Source organism: Cibotium barometz, chromosome 7 (assembly GCF_041138505.1).
Source record: "Cibotium barometz isolate CiBa-2024 chromosome 7, ASM4113850v1, whole genome shotgun sequence".
In the NCBI taxonomy this organism is placed as follows: domain Eukaryota; kingdom Viridiplantae; phylum Streptophyta; class Polypodiopsida; order Cyatheales; family Cibotiaceae; genus Cibotium; species Cibotium barometz.
In genome coordinates, this window is record NC_141052.1 from 23700422 (window position 1) to 23720519 (window position 20098).

At 44.9% G+C, this 20098-nt stretch overlaps 1 protein-coding gene across 3 annotated transcripts in view; it reads left to right on the forward strand.

Moving 5' to 3' along the window:
- The first annotated feature begins 1622 nt into the window (after window positions 1-1622).
- LOC147636797 (uncharacterized) overlaps window positions 1623-20098 on the forward strand; it is a 55594-nt gene continuing 37118 nt past the window's right edge. The window contains exons 1-3 of one of the 3 annotated variants that reach the window (XM_086800352.1): window positions 1623-1674; window positions 1797-2124; window positions 2208-3283. In XM_086800352.1, the coding sequence (XP_086656478.1) occupies window positions 2106-2124; window positions 2208-3283 (1095 nt within the window). In that variant the 5' untranslated portion in view covers window positions 1623-1674; window positions 1797-2105. Of the gene's footprint in view, window positions 1675-1796; window positions 3284-17379; window positions 17456-20098 lie in introns of all 3 variants that reach the window. The other 2 variants (XM_086800353.1, XM_086800351.1) reach the window with 2 other exon arrangements.

Sequence of the window (20098 nt, forward strand, 5' to 3'; positions counted from 1 at the left end):
GAAAAGGAAAGCTAAAAACCTAGCCAAGGGCCAGAGGTGGGTGAGCACGTCAGTGATGCGAAGATCGTGAAGATGGTGTGAAAGTTCCATTGGCTACCCCTGGTGGCAACAACCACTGACTCCCAGTCCCACTTTGTCTCTGGGGCTGCACTCAAAGGAAAGGAGAAGATCATTGCACCACTCTCTGGTGTAGAAGGTTTGGAGTGATGAAACACCACACCTATCCGAATGGGAGCTACTGCCTCCTCAGAAAATATATGTCCTCTCTACCAGAAGACATTGGAATAAAATGTAATCCATAGGCATCCCCAAGATTCAAGGGGCCCACCTGAGGACTTTGGCGGGAGAGCCCTCACACCGGGGAAGCGATGATGGTCATCTCTACTAGCTTTGAGAATCAATGAATCAAGTAGCGAATAGAGCTCGTCGTTGCCTCCACTCTGGGTCGAGTGCTATTGGAGGGTGATGGGAGTGATTTGGACACAAAGAGTAGCACCTCCAGGCTAGAGGCCACCACCTCCTTGTCCTAGTCTTTATGGCATGAGCCTCCAAGGGATAGGGTTTGTATAGAATCGTATCGTGGCACCCAAACATAAGTTGATGGCGCATATTGATCGAGTGAGGATTCCTACGAGCCTTTTGCTATATGTTGATTGAGCCTTGTGCTACATGTTAATTGTTCAGGCATGAGAAGAAGCTAATGCATGTTTTGCTTCCTCATGAGCTAGTTTTTTTTGGGGAAGGGCCTTTCTAAAAACTATGGCATGGCCCCTATTTTTTTTTGGGGCCAAAAAAAAAGTTTGGAAAAAAAAAGGACGGCGAGATGAAGGGTGATGAAATGAAATAAAATGAAATGAAACGCGTTGTCTCTTCCAAATGGGTGCAAACGAGACAATTGCCATTCTCTCTCATTCTGCATCCGTGGTGACTCGCTTCTGGTGCTGTTTTGCTGTTTGCGGCTGCTTCCCGTTGCTGCTGCTGTCGATCGTAGGTTGTCTTTCCTGTGTGTTTTGTTTTGATCCGTTTGTCATCGACATCCACCTTTTCTCCTTCGTCATTCTTAGGGTTTCGACCGCCTGTGTTCTGAACTCTGACAGGACTGAGAGCCGGACACTGCGAATGTTAGAGAGCCGGCTATGGTTTTTTGATCTCTACACAATCGCTAGGGTTTTTGCTGACCTGCGTATTGCTAGGGCTTCGACCATATTTCAGAATTGCCAGGGTTTCTGCCGACCTGTCCTTTGATCTCTGCAGGAAAGGGAGTGAGCGGTTTCAGTTGGAGAATCGCTACTATATGTGCTTCCTGATCTCTACGAGCGGGAAGCGCCGAAGAATCGTTCACATTATCTGCATCGGCATGGTCTTCAACCAATTTCTCACCGATCTACAATAGCTCCCTTCCGCATCTTGCTTTTCTTCTTGTTCGTTTTTTTTTGCCTTCCGTCGTCATTGCTGCAAAAATCTGCCATTAACAAAATCCAAAAAAAGAAAAAAAAGGGGGAAAAAAGCAAAAAAGAGCAAATTTTCTAGTCACCTCCTACTCAACTGTGGGAGTAGAGTGCTTTCTTTTCGAGTCAGTCCGCTACTTTGTTTCGAGGCATAGCAGCTGCTGTGCAGCGTTTCCTGTGTAGTTTCGGAGATTCATTTTGTCAAAGACGAGGCTAGAGATCCAAGGTGATTTTTTTTTCTCTAAAGAGGTCTCATAGCAGCTATCTTTTTGTGCTTTTAGGATCTGCAGGGACTGAACCTGTTGTTTGCCCAGGAATTTTGAATTGAATAAGGGCTTGCTCTTTCAGGGTTTTTGGAGTCCGAATTCAGTATGACTTCCAAGATCACTTCCCACACTCTTTGTGCTCATAATTCCAATGAAGGTGATTTTGAGTTTGGGGGAGTGGCTGTGAAGGGTTGCTGTGGAAAAGTAAGATGGAACACAGTGAGACAGGGAGAAATTTGGATCAATGGTGTCTTTTGCGAAGATGAATTTTTAACCAGCAATCACAATCCCAGTTCGATGGGTTTTCAAACTGTTCCAGAGTCCTGCAAGAACGAGCATTCCGAAGTGGACTGGATATCCAAGGAGATAGCATTTCAGGAGCTCATCTGCAATGATGGGCCTACCCACTGGTCAGATTTGAACTCTGGAAAAAATGATTTTGTCAAAGAAGAACATGATATAGATATCATATCAACCCTTACTGCTGTTGCAGCATTGTTTAGGGACTGGTGTGCTGTAGAGACAGAGCTCTCCGAACCATTGGTGAAAGAAGGATTCGAGAAATCCAGCAACACGAAAAAAGATAACAAAAAAGAATGGGCCTGGATCAATGATGCTAAAGCTGACGCAAGCAAAGCTGCAGATACTTTGACCAATTTGTCAACACAGAATGATGTATTGAAGTGGAGTAACTATGACCTTGCATGGGATGGATTTGTAAAGGAGCGCCTGAAAAGCCAACAGATGCTCTATCATGCATTTTTTCACCACGGTTTCATGGGGCAAGAAGTTGCAAGTGAAAGCACATTGCTGCCTGATATTGCAACTTTTGAAGAGGACACACAGGCTTACCAAGAATCTATCAGCACTGAGGCTTGTTCAAGGAGCTGGTCAGAAGAGGAATCACAGTTTTATAGGCATCCACTGCAGTATAACGGGGGAGTGGCAGAGAGCCGAGACATGTGCATACATGATCACTTTGGAAGGTCAAGAACTTTAGCAGCTGATGAGGATCAGAATAATCGTATGGAGCCCTTTGTTGATATGGGGTTGCAGAACAGTTATGTGATGTTTGGGAATCAAAGTCCTGCCGCCAGTAGGTATAGTTTTGGCCGTGAAGGTGGTACAGGGTTCATATCAGAAATGGGAGATTTGCTTCCTTCAGTCATTTCAGAGGAGAAGCTAGTGGATGACTTTAGTTTGGAAGAAGGGTTATTTTTGGCAGATGAAACATTCAATGGAACTGGCAACAATAATGAAGATGGAAACATGGAAGTTGTCATGATACACGAGGCAATGCTCTATGCACTTTCATACATGAGCCTCCAAGACCTTTTATCTATGGAGAAAGTTTCTAGATCTTTTAGAGATTGGGTCCGGAATGATGTTTTGTTGTGGCAGCGACTGCATGTTGAGCCCCCTTTGAGTAAGGGTTTCACAGATGAGGTTCTTCTTGAGCTAGCATCGAGGTCAAAGGGACAACTTCAGTGCCTTAATTTGGTGGATTGCACAAGGGTGACCGAAGCTGCTGTGGAGCAAGTGGTTTCCTCAAACCCAAGGCTTGCTAAGGTGTGTTTTGTAAGCTGTTATCCATCATTTTTTACATTTTTCTTCAGTTGGAGTTGTGATAATTTTTGCCCATTGTGAGATGCTTCTTTGATTAAGGTCTAATAAACAAGATGTCTGCAATGATCTGTCATGAGGCCATGATGTACAGGGCAGCTTGTCAGTGTGTGCGTGCGCTCGCATGTGCTTGAATATGTGTGTGTGTGAATGTGTCTCTATGACTCTAATTTGAGTATTCAGGTCTGCCTGGAATAGACTTTTTGTTGTCAAGGCAACAAACTTGTTGCACTCAACTAGGTCTTTCTTATCTTCAGTTCTGATTGAATTGAAGTCACATTTGACTAGGTCTCTTCTATTTGGAGCCTTCTTTATTTTGTATGGAAAGCGGGATTCGAAACTAGCGTTCTAGTTATCTAAAAGATTGGGATACTATATCTGTGCAAATCTACCTTGTCCTGAACTACAACCTTTTTTGCATATTGATGAGATGTAATGCTTTGGAGCTTTGTGATCCTCCTCAGTCAGTGCAAAAAGTGATTTTTTTTTTGCCCACAATGAGGCGCTATGGATTTGTTGTGTACTAAGTAAGCTATTCTATGCACAGAGTGGCAGCTTTCTAAACACTGTTTGACCTGAAGGCCCTGTTATATGCATGCCCGTTTCTCGGTGTACATATATGAGCATATTCACTGTCTATTATTGAGGTTGACAAAATCTTTGTTTTATTTTAAAGCTCAGTGACCTTTGTTTTATTTTTAAAGCCTTCGTCTTGAAGTGGGTTTTGTATTGTTTAGTCGAACAATCAATATGTCTAGAGATGATGTAGCTACAAACTTTGAAGACCTTCCCAAGCACAACAAAGTGAGTAAGTGAGTTGGGTGGTCAACCCCATTAGAACCTGCTGAACTCTTGGATTATCCTTTTTTTTGAACACGATCTCATTCTCAAGGTTGAAGCTGTGCACATTCAGCTGCAGCTTCCTCTTGTAATTGTCTTTCCTTGTCTTGATTTAGCAAGGGCTGTTTTTTAAACTTCCTCCATGTGGGCAGCCTGTTGAGCAAGTTGATTGGCGTAGGCTTGTTGTTAGTCTGCCCCTTGCTCCATGCAAATTTTTCACTCCTTTTCCATGAGCTTCCATTGAAAGGCGTGTTACTTGGCCCAAGGTTTGAGTTCTTTTTCAAGCTTCTCCATAGGTTGCAGCTGCTGGGCCAATGGGAGGGAAGATTAGGTGAGTGATGGGGGACTTTTGTGAGCCCTAGGTCAAGGCTGTGAGTGCACAATAAGTGTTATGTACCTAACGCTTATCCTCAGGATTAGGTCCTAAGCTGGGTAGGGAAGGGAGCCCTGAGATTATGGGGAAGGTTGTAGGCAAGCTACAGGTGGCTAGGGTTCATTATTATTGATAATCCATGGTCATTGGCTATTTATGTCTAGATGGTTATTTACAGTGGCAATAGTCACATGTGACTTATGGGTTATTGTGGTGATATATTGGCATACTTGATAGTTGGTCTATGCCTGGACCAGAATAGTTTGGATTGGCATACCCTGTTTCGGGGCTAGTGGATCATCGTGGAGATCTTGGACCAGCTTTCTGTTGGCTTGAGGGACTCATTTCTTTGCATGACTTGTTTGCGTGTGTTTACCTGTTATGTCATACCCATACATTGTATGGGGACGTCCCCAGTGTACTGTGGAGTGCAGTTACGCCTTTGTGTAGACTACAGGGCATTAAACAAACTCACTATCAAGAATAAGTTTCCTATGCCCAGGATAGAGTACATTTTGGAGCATTTAGACGGTGCTAAGTTTTTCACTAAGATCGACCTCAAGAGTGGTTACCATCAGGTCCGCATTTTTGAAGCTGACATTCCAAAAACAGCTTTTGGATAGAGCGTCGTCACTACGAGTTCGTAGTCATGCCTTTTGGGCTTACAAATGCACCCGCAATGTTCAATAAGATGATGTCTAGGATTTTCGCAGTCTACATTGGGAAGTGTGTTTTCATATTCCTTGATGACATACTAGTCTTCTCAGCCACTGCGGAGCAGTATGAGAAAGATGTGGAGAAAGTCTTGCAACTTTTGCGAGATAATTAGTTCTACATAAACGCCAAAAAGTCTGTCTTTGGTGTTAAGGAAGTTCAGTATTTGGGCTACATCATCGGTTACGATGGGATTAGACTGGACCCATCAAAGGTTCAGGAGATCTTAGATTGGGGCATTCCTAAGACCGCCCAAGAAATCCGTTCATTCGTAGGTCTTTGTCAGGCCTATAGTACCCATGTCCATCAGTTTTCCAACCTTGCAGCACCTCTTACCGACTTGCTCAAGGGGGTGAAGACTCGCAAGCAGAAAGTCTCAGTTACAGGTAAGACAATAGACCCGTGGCATATTATAGCAGAAAGTTGGATGTCGCCGAAAAGAATTATTCAGTATATGACAAAGAGCTTTTGGGTGTGATCACAACGCTCAAACATTGGAAGCCTTTTCTTTATGGACAGACTTTCACAGTGAAAACAGACCACCAAGTGGCTTCAGACTATGCCCAGTGTCCAATGGAGTGATCGACAGGCCAGGTGGAGTCAAATCTTCCAACAGTTTGGAGGTATGATTGAATACATCCCTGGTAAGCATAACCCAGTAGCAGATGCTCTCAGTCGAAAGTCCAGCATCCAGGCAGGCCAAGAAGCTACCTATATCTTCCATTGGTCCAAGCTATCTTGAATGACACTCATTCATCCAGTGTCAGACGGACTCCATATGAAGCAGCCTTTGGTCGCCGTTTTTCTTCTCTTTTGACGAGAATGGTGTCTCCATCTTTAGAGGCTAATAAAACCACGAAAGCATTTTCCGAGATCATTGAGTCAGTCAAGGACCGCTTGACCAAAGCTCAGGAAGCATATAGCAGACAGGCAAATAAGTCTAGACGAGATGTCCACTTCAAGGAAGGGGATTGGGTCTATTTGCGTATCATGAAGCAGAGATTGAAACAAGTGGGCAAACGTTGTCCCAAGCTTTCATTGCGTAGTTTTGGTCCTTTTTCAATAGTTAAGAAGTTGAGTGATGTCTCCATGAAGTTAAAGTTGCCTACCAGTTGGACAATGCATGATGTTTTCCATGTTTCTTGGGTAAAACCATATGTTGGTCCAGAAGTGTTTGATGTTTCAGATGAATAGCAGCCAGACGTGGTAGACGAAGCAGAAGTGATTGAGCCTGAGCAGATCCTTCTTCATCGATGGAAGCATGGTTCTGGTCGACGGATTCGTCAGTTCTATACGAAATTCCGAGATCGAGGCACCCACGAAGCCGTATGGCTAGACGAGGAGTTCTTCGAGGAGTACCCCCAGTTGTTGGCGGACTACTTGGAAGCCATGAACCTGCCGCCAAGCTAAGCAGGAGGGAATGTCACATGCACTCTGCACTCAGTGCATGGTGACAAGATGGCTCATCATCAGTAGTGTAACAGTTGTACAATATTAGAACCCAGTAGGATGATATTTGTCGTACGCCGTGACCCCATTGTACATCCTCAGTCCAGGATAAGTCAGGCACGAGCTACGTAGGTCATTCCTCAGCCTTAGCGGGTCAGTCAGTCAGTCAAGTCCCTTAACCCACTTGGAGAGAATCATTCATGCATGTAGAGTCAGTAGAAGCCTTAGGGTTTGCATTAGAAAGCACTCTGCATCCTGCATAATATGCATTCATATGCCTGTGCATCATTTAGAACATCCCAGAAGTCTTAGGGAATTTACTAGGATTTATCTGGTATTTTTTTCATATTTTATAGTATTTATTTAGCATTATTTGCATTATTTGTCATTTATAAATATAAACTTTATTAAATGACCAGCCAACTTGACCAACCTCCAGTTAGTATAAATAGGCTTGCATAGGGCGTAGTTTCTCATTCAGTCTTCAGTGTGCTAAGAGCTTTCCTCCTCAGCCCTAGGAATTCCCTTGCCTTCAGCACTAGACTAGTCTCATCCAGCCCTTGGAGTGCTTGAGGTTGCTTCAGCCAGCCTTGTTCATCCAACACCTGCAGTTCAGCAGTCCCTACAGCCCTAGGCGCCTGCAACCAGCATCAGTTCAGTCCCTGAATCAGCATACAGCCTGCGTTTTCTACATGTGAACCAGCCGTACAGTCATCTGCGTTTACAGTTCAGTTCAGTAGCCGTACAGTCACCTGCGTTTCTGTCCAGCAGCAGCACACCTGCGTTTCAGTCCAGCATCATCCCTACAGGTCTGCGTTTCAGTCTACAGCAGTTCTCAGCCCTGAATCATGAGTTTACATCAGTATCCAGCCTTCTGTGCATCATCCATACATGCAACAGTCATCTAGTCCTTCCTCATGCCCTTGGGAAGAGTGCATAGGCTCGAGATCAGTTCATCGAGGTGTTTCTACAGCCGTGTACAGTTCAGGCAATCTCCGATCCTCCGAGATCTTGCGTTTGGCTTATCTACAGTCCACAGTCATTCTCTCTAAAGAAATAAAGCAAATACTATCTCGTTATCGGGATAGGGGGCCCTTCAGTGGGTAATTCGAGACCCAATCTGGTGTACAGTTCTCAAATCTCTCTCTCATATCTCTTTAAAGTTTGAAGTATTGAAATGGATTGCTAAACTCACGAAACTCAGGATACAGAAGACGGTGTGAGCATTTGTGTGACAGGATCTTCCAATACAAAGACTTTCGCTGCATATCACATCTAAGGTGCTTGCTTTTGAGGCTCAGTTTGATATTGCATTTAGTGAAGAGGACTTCACTGGGAAGTCCAAAATCCGTCATGCAAGCATGTTTTTGAAGGGGACAGTTGCCCATTGGTGGATCACTGAAAAGACCACCAAAGATCCCATTTGCACTTGGAAAGAGTTCAAGGATAAATTTTATGCCCAATTTTTGCTTCCAAATGCAAAGCATACACTCACCCAAAAGTGGGATAGACTTGACCAAAAGGATAATGAGAGTATATAGCAGTATGTAAGCAAATTTTGGAAAGTTTTGCTCGAGGTTACTTCTTTCATGCAACTCTCCATGCAACTCTCCGAAGATGAAAAGAAAAGAAAGTTTCGTTCCGAGTTGCAACCAGCCTACCGTTCGGGTATCGAATTGCACCTGAAACACACTTTACAACAACTTTTAGCATCTGCTCTTGTTACGGAGCAATTGGTGCTTAAAATCAAGCAAGATCAAGGTGGTTCCAAGGGCAAAGAGAGGGCTGTTTCAAACTTGCAAAAAGATGGACGGCCACCTAAAAAGAGCTTTCGGGAAGCCCAGAAGGGAGGTAAAGCTGAAAATACCTCATCCAAGGATAATGGGCCAAAGAAGAACAAATTTGGCTTGACTCCCGAGCAAAGGGAGCAATATGCAAAAGAGGAAAAATGCTTTTTGTGCAGAAGTAAAGAGCATATGTTTAGGCAATGTCCCAATCGCAAACAAAAGCATGAGGACAAGCAACCCAAGGCAAATGTGCATGCCGTTTCCGATGTGTAGGGAAACACGAAGCATGATGGTAAAGAGAGGATGGTATGCAAAGCATGGGGTCAAATCAAGGATCAGCCCGCTCTATTTATGTTTGATGATTGTGCAATAGATAACTTCATCTCTACCCAGATGGCAGCCGCCTTGGGCATTGAAGTTGAGAACATGGGGTCTCAAATTGAAGCAGAAGCTGTCTTTGTTGGTAAAGAGGTGCAGGTTACACCACTTATTGGGAAGTTACGCATACATATTCAGGGTTATCTTGATCATGAGCATTTCGTGGTTGCACCTCTTAATGGATGTGATGTATTGCTTGGCAAGCCATGGCATCATAGGCTTGAGCCCCGCAAAGAGTACAAGACAAACAGAATTTCCTTTATGCATAAAGGTCGCATGCATGTTATTGATGCTGGCAAGGAAGGAGATTCTATTCCAGTTGTATCTCACATCCAGATTAATAAGGCAATGAAAAAGAGTCTTTTTGTGTATTTGGTTTTTGTTCGTGATAACATTGAACAAAGTCATGAAAATGTGGATGTTTTGACTCAGGATAGGCTGAATTTTCTTAATGCATACAAAGATTGTTTTGCTGATGCATTGCCAGGTGAACTATCTTCTCAAAGGCCCGAGGATCATCGCATAGATCTTGTGCCAGGTAGTTATCTACCTAACAAACCCGCATATCGTGTGAGTGCTCCACAACAAGAAGAGATTACGAAGCAGGTTAATGAGCTTTTGGAGAAAGGTTTGGTTCAGTCAAGCTCCTCGCCTTTTTGTTCTCCCGTGCTTCTTGTACAAAAGAAAGATGGGTCATTCCGCATGTGTGTGGATTATAGAGCTCTAAATAAGCTCACCATCAAGAATCGATTTCCAATCCCATGCATTGATGACATTTTGGATAAGCTTGATGGATCGGCTTGTTTGAGCCATATTGATTTGAAGAGTGGTTATCACCAGATACGAGTGGTACCAGAGGATGTCCACAAAACTGCATTCAGGACAGCTTTTGGATTGTATGAGTTTTTGGTGATGCCTTTTGGTCTCACCAATGCCACAGCCACATTCAATCGTATGATGGATAGGATATTCTGATCCCATCGAAAATTCACAGGTGTATTCTTTGATGACATCTTGGTTTTCTCCAAGAATGAGCAAGAGTATAGGACTCATTTGGCTGTAGTGTTTGAAGAGTTGGGAAGCATAAACTCTTCATGAATGCCAAGAAAAGTGAGTTCTTTCTTTCAGAGATAATCTATTTGGGCCACATTGTATCCAAGGATGGTGTAAGAATGGATCATAGTCACAAGGGACGGGGGACGGGGACGGGACGGGGGACGGCCATAAGTAGGGAACGGGGACGGGGGAGGGAACGGCACTCAAAAAATACTTTTTAAATTTTTTTTTTCTACTCTACACTTATTCTACTTTGGAAGTACATCAAAATGAGCACAAATTTACACTAAAATGGTAAGCTTTTGAGTCATATTAATAATTAAGTAGATACAAAATGAGTCATGACTCGAGTCAGGAGTCAGGACTAAGCCTTAAGGAGGCAGAATACATGGACGGACTCAAATGAGTCAATGACAAAAAAGTGCTGAAGACTAGAGGCTAGAGGCTAGAGCTAAGTAGTAAGGCCCATGAATCATGATCCATGAATGTTCATCCACGTGAAGTGCTTGCCTCATGGTCATGGGTAGCTTGTGCCAAAGAAGCATCAAGCTCATCCTCAGTCTCATCCTCGCTGGCATGCTGCTCCTGCACCTCCTCTCATCCTCTTGTTGCTCTTCTTGTTGACTCATCTCCCATTCGGTGAAGGAATCTGCCTTCTTGGTCACGCTCTTGCAAAGCATTCGCAAGTTCGCGCTGACGAAGACAAGGTCATTGGCACGCTCTACCCTGAGTCGGTTCCTCTTCCTAGAGGCAATGTGGCTGTAGGTACTCCAAAGTTGCTCCAAGCAAGAGGAGCTGACGGCCTGGCTAAGTATGCGGATGGCAAGCTGCTGCAGCTCCGGTCCATCTAAACCAAAGTCCTCCCACCATAGAGCAGCACCAACTTTGGAGCGGTCAATCTGTGCATCATGACAGCCATAGGAGCCATGAAATGACCTGTATATCGAAAGCTGGTCCTTGATCTTGCGCCTAACCGATGCATCAGGCACAAGACGATCCAAGATGATCCTCCATCCAGCGCTCACCTCCCGGTCGCTCTCCTGCTTGTTGCCTTGGAATTGTGGGTCCACCACATAAGCTACTGCATGCAATGGAGAGTAGTAGGAATTCCACCTTCCTAGACACAAGGCATGGATCTCCTCGTATCTGTCTTCGTCATGCACGAAGTCTTTCAACTTCTCTATCATGCAATCCATGGCCTCGTAGACCTTGCCTATGCATGGTTGCATAGCGTCTACAATCCTCAATAGGTGGACTATGGGCCTCACCATAGCATCTGTGGTCTTCACACGCTCCCACCAAGAGGCGTCATTCGCCCGTAGCTTACACTCTTGGCCAGTGTTTGTATGGGACTCTTGCATGGCGACAAACTTGTCGCTAAGGAAAAGCCCTCTCAAAGCACCGCTACAATCCTTCAACCGGCCCAACATGAGAAAGTTGTAGGCAAACCGGGTGTCGGAGTATTTGAGGAGAGAGAGACAGGACGTCTTGTTGAACTCATGCCGAAGTCTTTGGTGGTTGAGGACAAAGGAGACCATGGTGTTGGCCTTCTCAATGAGCGGGCTGATCCATGGTAATGCCCCAATGTCCTTGAGGAGGTTGTTTAGGCAATGAGCCATACAGAAGGACACTGTGACATGTCCATACATACCTTGGAGAATAGCTCCGGCCGCTCTATTGGAAGGCTCCCCATCCGCAACAAAGCCCACTACATGCTCGGGGCCAACGATCTCCATGGTGGTAGCCCACTCCGCCGCAAGCACATCCGCGCTCTTCCCAGTGCCGGATGCATCTGAGATGAAGTACATCTCTTCGCGGGAATATGCAACCATGCCGTGAATACTCCTCTTGCGGGTGTCACTCCATCCATCCACAATGAGGGAGACTCCGTTCCTCTCCCATTGCCGCTTTGTGTTGTCGGCTGCTTGCTCTACAATGTGCTTCTCCTTCTCGAGTAATGTAGTGCGCAAGCTCTCGGATGAGGGGGGCGTATAGGTTGAGCCATACTCCCCAATCTTCTTAACCATGACCTTGAAGTATTCCGACCTATTCAAGAAAGTAATTTACTAATAAGAAGGGGACTAGGATGATGAAAACATGAATGATGAATTGGCAATGATCGATTGCACTTACCTAGCCGCTTGAAAGGTAATGTGGTCGTGGAAGAAGAAGCGGGCCACCGCCATATTCACCTCCTCCTTCAACTTGGGGTTCCAATTCTCCCCAAGTGTAGATTGTCGCCGTGGGCCACGTAATGATTGAGAGGCCGTGGAGATGGAGGGTGCCGGCGTCGTGGATGGAGTAACATTCCGACTTGATGGTGAAGGTGATGGTGTGCATGATCCCGATCCACCACATGACTCCATTGTAGAGGCTTGAGTTCCTCTCCCCATCGTCGCGGGATCCACGGCCACTCGTGGTGTCCTTCTTGTCGCTTCGACCGCTTCGTAGACGCTAAGCTTGTTAGTTCCTGTCTCTTCTCGGGCGTGACATTCGTGCAAAACCTCACCTCAGGCCGACTCTCATGCAAGAGGTGGGCTCGCACTTTGTCGGCGCCACTCGTTCGCCGGTACGGGCAAAGCTTGCATACCCATGGCCGAGAACCGCCTCCATGAACGGATGTGGTGTAGTTAACCTCCTCCCACCATGTCCATCCCGTTGTCCTTCTACGAGAAGCCCCGGCACGTGAGGAGGATGCCATGGTTGAGGATGGCTTGACTCTTGAGCCTTGAGGAATGAGAGAGAGAGAGAGAGAGAGAGAGAGAGAGAGAGAGAGAGCCTAGAGGGTAGAGGCCTAGAGGCTAGAGCCTAGAGCCTAGACTCTAGAGGCTTGGAAGTTGGAAGACTCAAGAGGCTTGAAAGTTGAGGGAGAGGTGAACCGTGAGAGAGAGAGAGAGAGAGAGAGAGAGAGAGGCCTGGAGCCTAGAGTCTTGGAAGTTGGAAGACTCAAGAGGCTTGAGGGAGAGGTGAGAGAGAGAGAGAGAGAAAGAGAGAGTCTAGATTCTAGAATCTAGATAGTAGGGCGGTGGCCCGCGGGCCTTGTGTGAGTGCCTAGAGGCTTGGAACTTGGAAGTTGGAAGCTAGAAGACGCTTGAGCCTTGAGAGTTGTGTGTGCTTGTAGCCTTGTAGAGGCTTGTTCTTATATAGATAGGCAAGAGAGAGAGAGAGAGAGAGAGAGGAAAGCCTCAAGGGCAAGAGAGAGAGAGAGAGAGGGCCAAGCCTCAAAGGCTCAAGGCTCAAGGGCCAAGGCCCAAGGCCAAGCCGACAGCCATAAACGGCTAGAAACGGGAAGCGCAACGGCCAAAAACGGCGAGCAACGGCTCTCTGCCGCCCCTCACAGAACCGTCCCCGACCGGCGTCCCCGTCCCCGTCCCCGTCCCCTGTGAGAAACGTGCCGTGGGGGACGTCCGTCCGTCCCCGTCGCTGTTCCGTCCCGAATCGCCGTGCCGTCCCCTCTGTCCCGTGTGACTATGGAATGGATCCTGCCAAGATTAATACCTTTCGGAATTGGCCAGAGTTGCAAAATGTACATGAGGTACGTAGCTTTCTGGGGTTATGTTCATATTACAGGTGCTTTATAAGGCATTTTGCTATGATTGCCACGCCTTTACATGATCTCACGAAGAAGAAAGCCACTTGTAAATGGACCTCAAAGGAACAAGATGCCTTTTTGCAACTCAAGAATGCTATCATATGTGGACCCGTATTAATTGTTCCTGACTTGCAAAAGCCATTCACGGTGGAATGTGATGCATGTGGGAATTGTATAGGGGCTGTCCTAAATCAAGAAGGTCATGCAGTTGCATATGAGAGCTATCGATTGCATGATACTGAGCTTCATATGGACATCTATGAAAAAGAGCTCTTGGCATGTAATTCATGCCTTAAAGATATGGAAACATTATCTTCTTGGGATTGAATTTGTAGTCAAGAGAGATCATCAAAGCTTGAGATATTTTCTATCTCAAACAAAGCTCTCGGAGAAGCAGATGAGAATGGCAAACTTTCTTTCCATGTTTCATTTTCAGATTGTACATACTCTGGGAAAGAAGAATGTAGTGGCAGATGTATTGTCTAGGAGGCCTTATGTGGCTGCAGTTTTCAGTGGCCTCTCATGGTGGGGACTCATCTGCCATGCAAGATTTGTATCATTTGGATGCTGATTTTTGCCATATATGGACTGATTTGATGGCTGGTCACTCACATGTCTCTTATGTGATCAAAGGGGGTTATCTTATGAAGAATAAGTGCTTATGCGTGGTGAAGGATATGCGTCCAAAGGTTATGGAGGAATGTCACGCTCCACCTTATGCTGGTCATAGAGGTATCATGCCTACTACACGCATGATTGAGAGAGATTTCTTTTGGCCAAGCATGCGTAAAGACATTGAGGCATATGTACGCGTAGCCTCCAAGTTTGCTTCAGCCATTGCCTATTCCCTTGCAGCCATGGGAAAGCATTACTATGGACTTCATTATAGATTTTTCTAGATCCCAGCATAGAAATGATGCTATTTGCAAATTGCACCATTGTGGACAGGTTTAGCAAGCAAGCTCACTTCTTGCCTGTCAAGAAAGTTGATCATATGGTGAAGCTTTTTCTTGCTCACATATTCAAGCATCATGGTATGCCAAAGTATCATTGGATATAGAGATCCCAGGACTACGAGCCTCTTCTGGAGGGCTTTATTTGATAACATGGGCACTAAGCTTGAGTTTTCATCAGCTTACCACCCCCAAACGGATGGCCAAAGTGAAGTTGCGAATTCAGCCGTGTTGGATTTGTTGAAGTGTTATGTGGCAGATCAAAAGAGTGCGTGGGAGAAGTATCTTCCACTTGTAGAGTTTGCCTACAACAACAAAGTTCATGCCTCCACGAGAAATGCCCTGTTTGAGATTATTTTTGGCAGAGTGGTCTTGCCACCCATCCTTCGTACAAAGGATGAGATTTTTGCAGCTGATGAGTATGTGCGTGACTTGGATGTAGCCTTTGTTCAGGTGCGGGCAACCGTTGCAAGGTCACAAGACAAGCATAAGAGGGCTGCTTAGAAGGGACATGCAAGTCAAGGAAGGTGATTGGGTATTGCTGAAATTTGAGAAAGCTAGGCTTCGGCAGAGGCCAGGACGAGAGGGATCATATCCAAAGCTTTCTACTTGATATTATGGACCCTTCAAAGTGGTTGACAAGATAAATGAAGTGTCCTTCAGGCTTGCTTTACCTAGCCATTGGAAGATTCACAATGCTTTTTATGTGAAGTCTTTTGCGGAAGTATGTGGGGCCAGATCCAGAGGAGCTTGTCAAAGAAGATCCGCCAGAAGTTAATGAGCTTGAGGAGATTCTCCAGCCATAGCAGGTTGTATTTCACGAGGAGACAGTTACCGCATGAGAAGCTTTCCAGGAGATACCTTGTGAAATTTAAAAATTATTTGCCAATTGATGCAAAGTGGGTAGACAAGGATTATTTTGCTGACTACCCTCAGCTTTTACAGGCATATCTTGAGGCTTTTCAGTTGAGGACAACTGTTTAGAAGCCCAGGGGGATGCCACCATTTGGTCCATCTCCATTTCTAGAGTCTCTTCTATGGTACTGTCACTCCATAGAGCGGCCAGATTTGTTCACATGCACTGAGTGCATGGTGACAAACTGGTTCATCATCAGCAGTGCAATAGATGTACATTATTAGAACCCAGTAGGGTGATATTTGTCGCACGCCGTGACCCCATTGTACATCCTCAGTCCATGATAAGTCAGGGATGAGCTACGTAGGTTATTCCTCAGCCTTAGCGGGTCAGTCAGTCAGTCATGTCCCTTAACCCACTTAGAGAGAATCATTCATGCATGTAGAGTCAGTAGAAGCCTTAGGGTTTGCATTAGAAAGCACTCTGCATCCTGCATAATATGCATTCATATGCTTGTGCATCATTTAGAACATCCCAGAAGCCTTAGGGAATTTACTAGGATTTATCTGGTATTTTTTCCATATTTTATGGTATTTATTTAAGCATTTATTGTCATTTATAAACATAAAGTTTATTAAATTATGACCAGCCAACTTCACCAACCCCTATCTAGTATAAATAGGCTTGCATAGGGCTTAGTTCTCCATTCAGTCTACAGAAAGCTAGGCGCCTTCATCCTTAGTACTAGGAGCATTCCCCGCCTTCAGCCTAGACTAATCCAGCCCTTCTGGAGCTTCTGCGTTAGCCTCTCAACACCCCTGAAGCTTGCGTTTTTGCTCTCAGCAGTCCGAGCAGTTTAACGCAGCACATCAGCAGGCTTATTCAGCAGTCCCAGCAGTTTAACGCAGCACCACAGTCCTTACAGTCCTCAGGCGCAGCCATCTGTACCCTAACGCAGAAGTTCTGTCCTTTCAACCTACAGGCGCCTGCATACAGCACTCTTTCAGGCCCCAGTTCAGTAGGTACCCTCTGCGTTTGAGCATAGATCACCACCAGTAGGTATTCAGGTCAGTTCGGTCCTGCGTTTGCAGTTCTACACAGCAATTTACCTTGCATATTCAGCCCTACAGCAGTGCCTCCACCCTCTGTGCATCATCCATACATGCTACAGTCATCTGGTGAAGGTACCATATCATTCATAAGCATTTTTATCATATTTACATAGCGTAGAACAGTCCACCGCAGTCCTTTCTCGGCCTCAGGTATGCAGCCCTTCCTCATGCCCTTGGTCGAGATCAGTTCATTGAGGTGTTTCTACAGCCGTGTACAGTTCAGCTAGGCTTCCGATCCTCCGAGATCTTGCGTTTGGCTTATCTACATTTCACAGTCATTCTCTCTAAAGTAATAAAGCAAATACTATCTCGTTATCGGGATAGGGGGCCCTTCAGTGGGTAATTTGGGACCCAATCTGGTGTACAGTTCTCATATATCTCTCACTCATCTCTTTAAAGTTTGAAATATTAAAGTGGATTGCTAAACTCACGAAACTCAGGATATAGAAGACGGTGTGAGCATTTGTGTGACAGGATCTTCTAATACAAAGACTTCCGCTGCATATTATATTTGTGCCATGTTCACATGGGGCCAGGCCAGTGTCCCATGTGAAAGGGCCAGTCTTTTGGTGTCACATGGATGGGAGCCAGATTAGTGCCACTCGTGTGTGACCAATATTGGGTCACATAGACGGGAACCGGTTTCGTGCCACCTGTGTGACTTGTTTCGTAGTGTATGGACGGGAGCCTGTTTGTGCCACCTGTGTATGGCTAGGATGGCGTCTTACCTATGGGACTGTCACTCCATAGGAAGACTAGGACATATTTTTATATTTTTGTCGCGCTAGTTTTATGTCCGACATGAACTTTTTGTACAAGTTTCATGATAGGGAGATTTCGTCCATTACATGTGCACATGCGTTTATGTCTGCATGTATAAATTTGTTTTTGCGTGACTTGTTTGCATGTGTTTGCCTGTTATGCCGTGCCAGTACACTGGATGGGGACGTCCTCAATGTACCGTGGAGTGCTGTTTGCTGACTCGGTGGTGTGGCGTGTGAACAGGTGGTAAGTATTATCATTTTTTTCTTTTTAAAATGTAAAATTTATAAGTTATGGCCAACTTTAATATTTATAAGCTAATGTGTTCACACATATTTAAATTAGGGGTAGGACATTATCTGTGTAGGGTGCCCATGAGCATTTTAAATAACCTTTAATATTGTGTAAGCCTTAAAATCTTTGGATAACTTTTGCATGAAGAAATTTTTTCACGTGTGAGAAGGTTGGCTACATTCTTTCCATCGCTTGCTTCTCCTTGGGCAAAATTTCTGCATTCTCTCCGTCTCGCATGCTCTCCATGGACTGAATTTCGGCATTTTCTCCATCGCATGGCCTTGAATTGGCTGCTGAATTTTACATGTGTTGAATCAGGACTGTACTTGCTAAATCTGGACTGTACTTGCTGAATAGTATCTGCTGTACTTATTGAATAGTACTTGCTGTATCTTGTATTTGTTGAATAGTACCTGTTGAATTGTACTTATTATACTTGTCTTGTACTTACATTGTACCGATTGTACCAGAGTATTTGTTGCACGAGATTGTACTTGTTGTACTAGGTGTCCTCATGTTTCTCATTTGTGTAAATTTAAAATTTGTTAAATTAAATGCAGAGAATTCTTTAAGTTTCCTGTAAAGCAAGAACAAAGCATGTTTGTTGACCATGCTCAGGAAGTTTTCCTGGTGTGGTTAGTATTTCCCTATGTGGTGGTGCTAACTTCGTCCTCAGAGCTTCTAAGAGCCAATGAAGATTAGACACACTAGGGAATTTGGGAGTAAAGCTTATTGGGGAGAACTAGTGTCAAATCCCCATAGGATCACCTCGTAGAACGCTCCTAGTATAAGACTCGAAACCTGTTGGCAAAACCAAGCAAACGTGAAGGGGGTGCTGGCCTGACTCACTTCCCAACCATGACAGCCGTGGGCAAGCGCACAAGTCTTGGTTGTCCCCTCCGAGCCACGAGATGAGCTAACTAGATGGACGTATCGACCAATCTCTACCTCGCGACGTCCCATACCGCCACGAAGCCACCCTCGACGGCCTCGAGACTGCTGTCGGCCTCAGCTGCATAAAGCAGGTGCACGTCAGCACTAGATCCAGACTCCTCACCATAGAGCTCTCACAAAGATACGTGAGACTCTATATGAACTAATGACTAACCTTGGCTACCTTTTTATAGGCTCTTGGCTGGTCATCGGGCGTCCACACTTGGGCGCCCGTCCGTCCATACTTGGGTGCCCTCTCGTTAGTCTATCCGTAACTCAGCTCGCCAATTAGCCTGCCTAGCTCCAAGCTTCCCCAAACCTCGAAGCTAGTCTTGTGTGCGTGTAGCACACGATAGATACACACTGTGCACATGACATTCTCCCCTTCCTCTAAGAGCTCACTAAAAAATCAGGGTAATCCCTCTGAAGAGTAGTCAATGTCTCCTATGTAGCTTTTTCCTCAACACGATCCTTCCACTTGATCTTGTATTCCGTGATAAGCGTATTACGCAATCGTCTTTCACGAAATCCAAGAATCTTTTTAGGTTCGTGTGGAACAAATATCATATCTTGGACATCTATGATTTCTTGAGGAGTAACTAACTGGTCAGTTCCACCGAATACTTCCTTCTTAAGTCTACTGACATGAAATACAGGATGAACTTTCACATGAGAAGGCAAATCCAATTCATATGCAACTGAACCAATCCGTCGTGTAATACGAAATGGTCCACAATATCTAGGGGATAATTTCAGAGATCGACTTGTTCGTAAAGTCTCGGAATCTTTCGGAACTCGCAAATACACTATCGTTCCTTCAGAGAACTCTTTGGATGAACGATGTCTATTAGAATAAAATCTGTCTCGGTCTTGAGCACTTCTAATAGATTCCTTTGCAACTCGTAACATTTCTTGCATATCTTGCAAAAAATTACGTGCTGCATCATGCTGAAGTCCTGAGAATCCCACTGTAACAGGTGATCTAGGTTGAAAACCATACATAAGCATGAAAGGACAAAAAGCTGTACTCGTATACTTAGTACTATTATATGTAAATTCTAACATAGGAAGATAATCCTTCCATGAACTCTGTCTTTTGGATACATATGCTCGAAGCATATCCTCCAAAATCTGATTTACTCTTTCAGTCTGGCCATCAGATTGAGGATGATCTGAGAAACTCAAATTCAAAGTTGTTTCCATCTTCTAAAAAACAAGCCTCCAAAAGTCACTTCTAAACTTAGAGTCCCTATCACTGACTATGTCTTGCGGCGGTAACCCATACAGTCTAAACAATTGCTCGATAAATTGCCGTGCTAATTGCGTAGCTGTAATGGTGTTCCATGTCGGTAAAAATCTAGCCATTTTTGTCAAGCGATCTACCACAACCCAAATAGAATCGTGGCCTTGACTTGTTCTTGGCAATCCGGTAATAAAATCCATGGAGATACTTTTCCATTTATTACTTGGGATTTGCAAACGATGCAATAACCCAGCCTCTGTCTAAAGCATTCAACTTTATTTGCTTGACAAACTTGACACTTGAGAACATAATCTTCTACATACCCTTTCATCTTTGGCCAATAAAAAGTGTGTTCACTAACGACAATGTCTTGTGTACCCCAAGGTGTCGAGCAGAAGGGGCGTCGTGACACTCCTTAA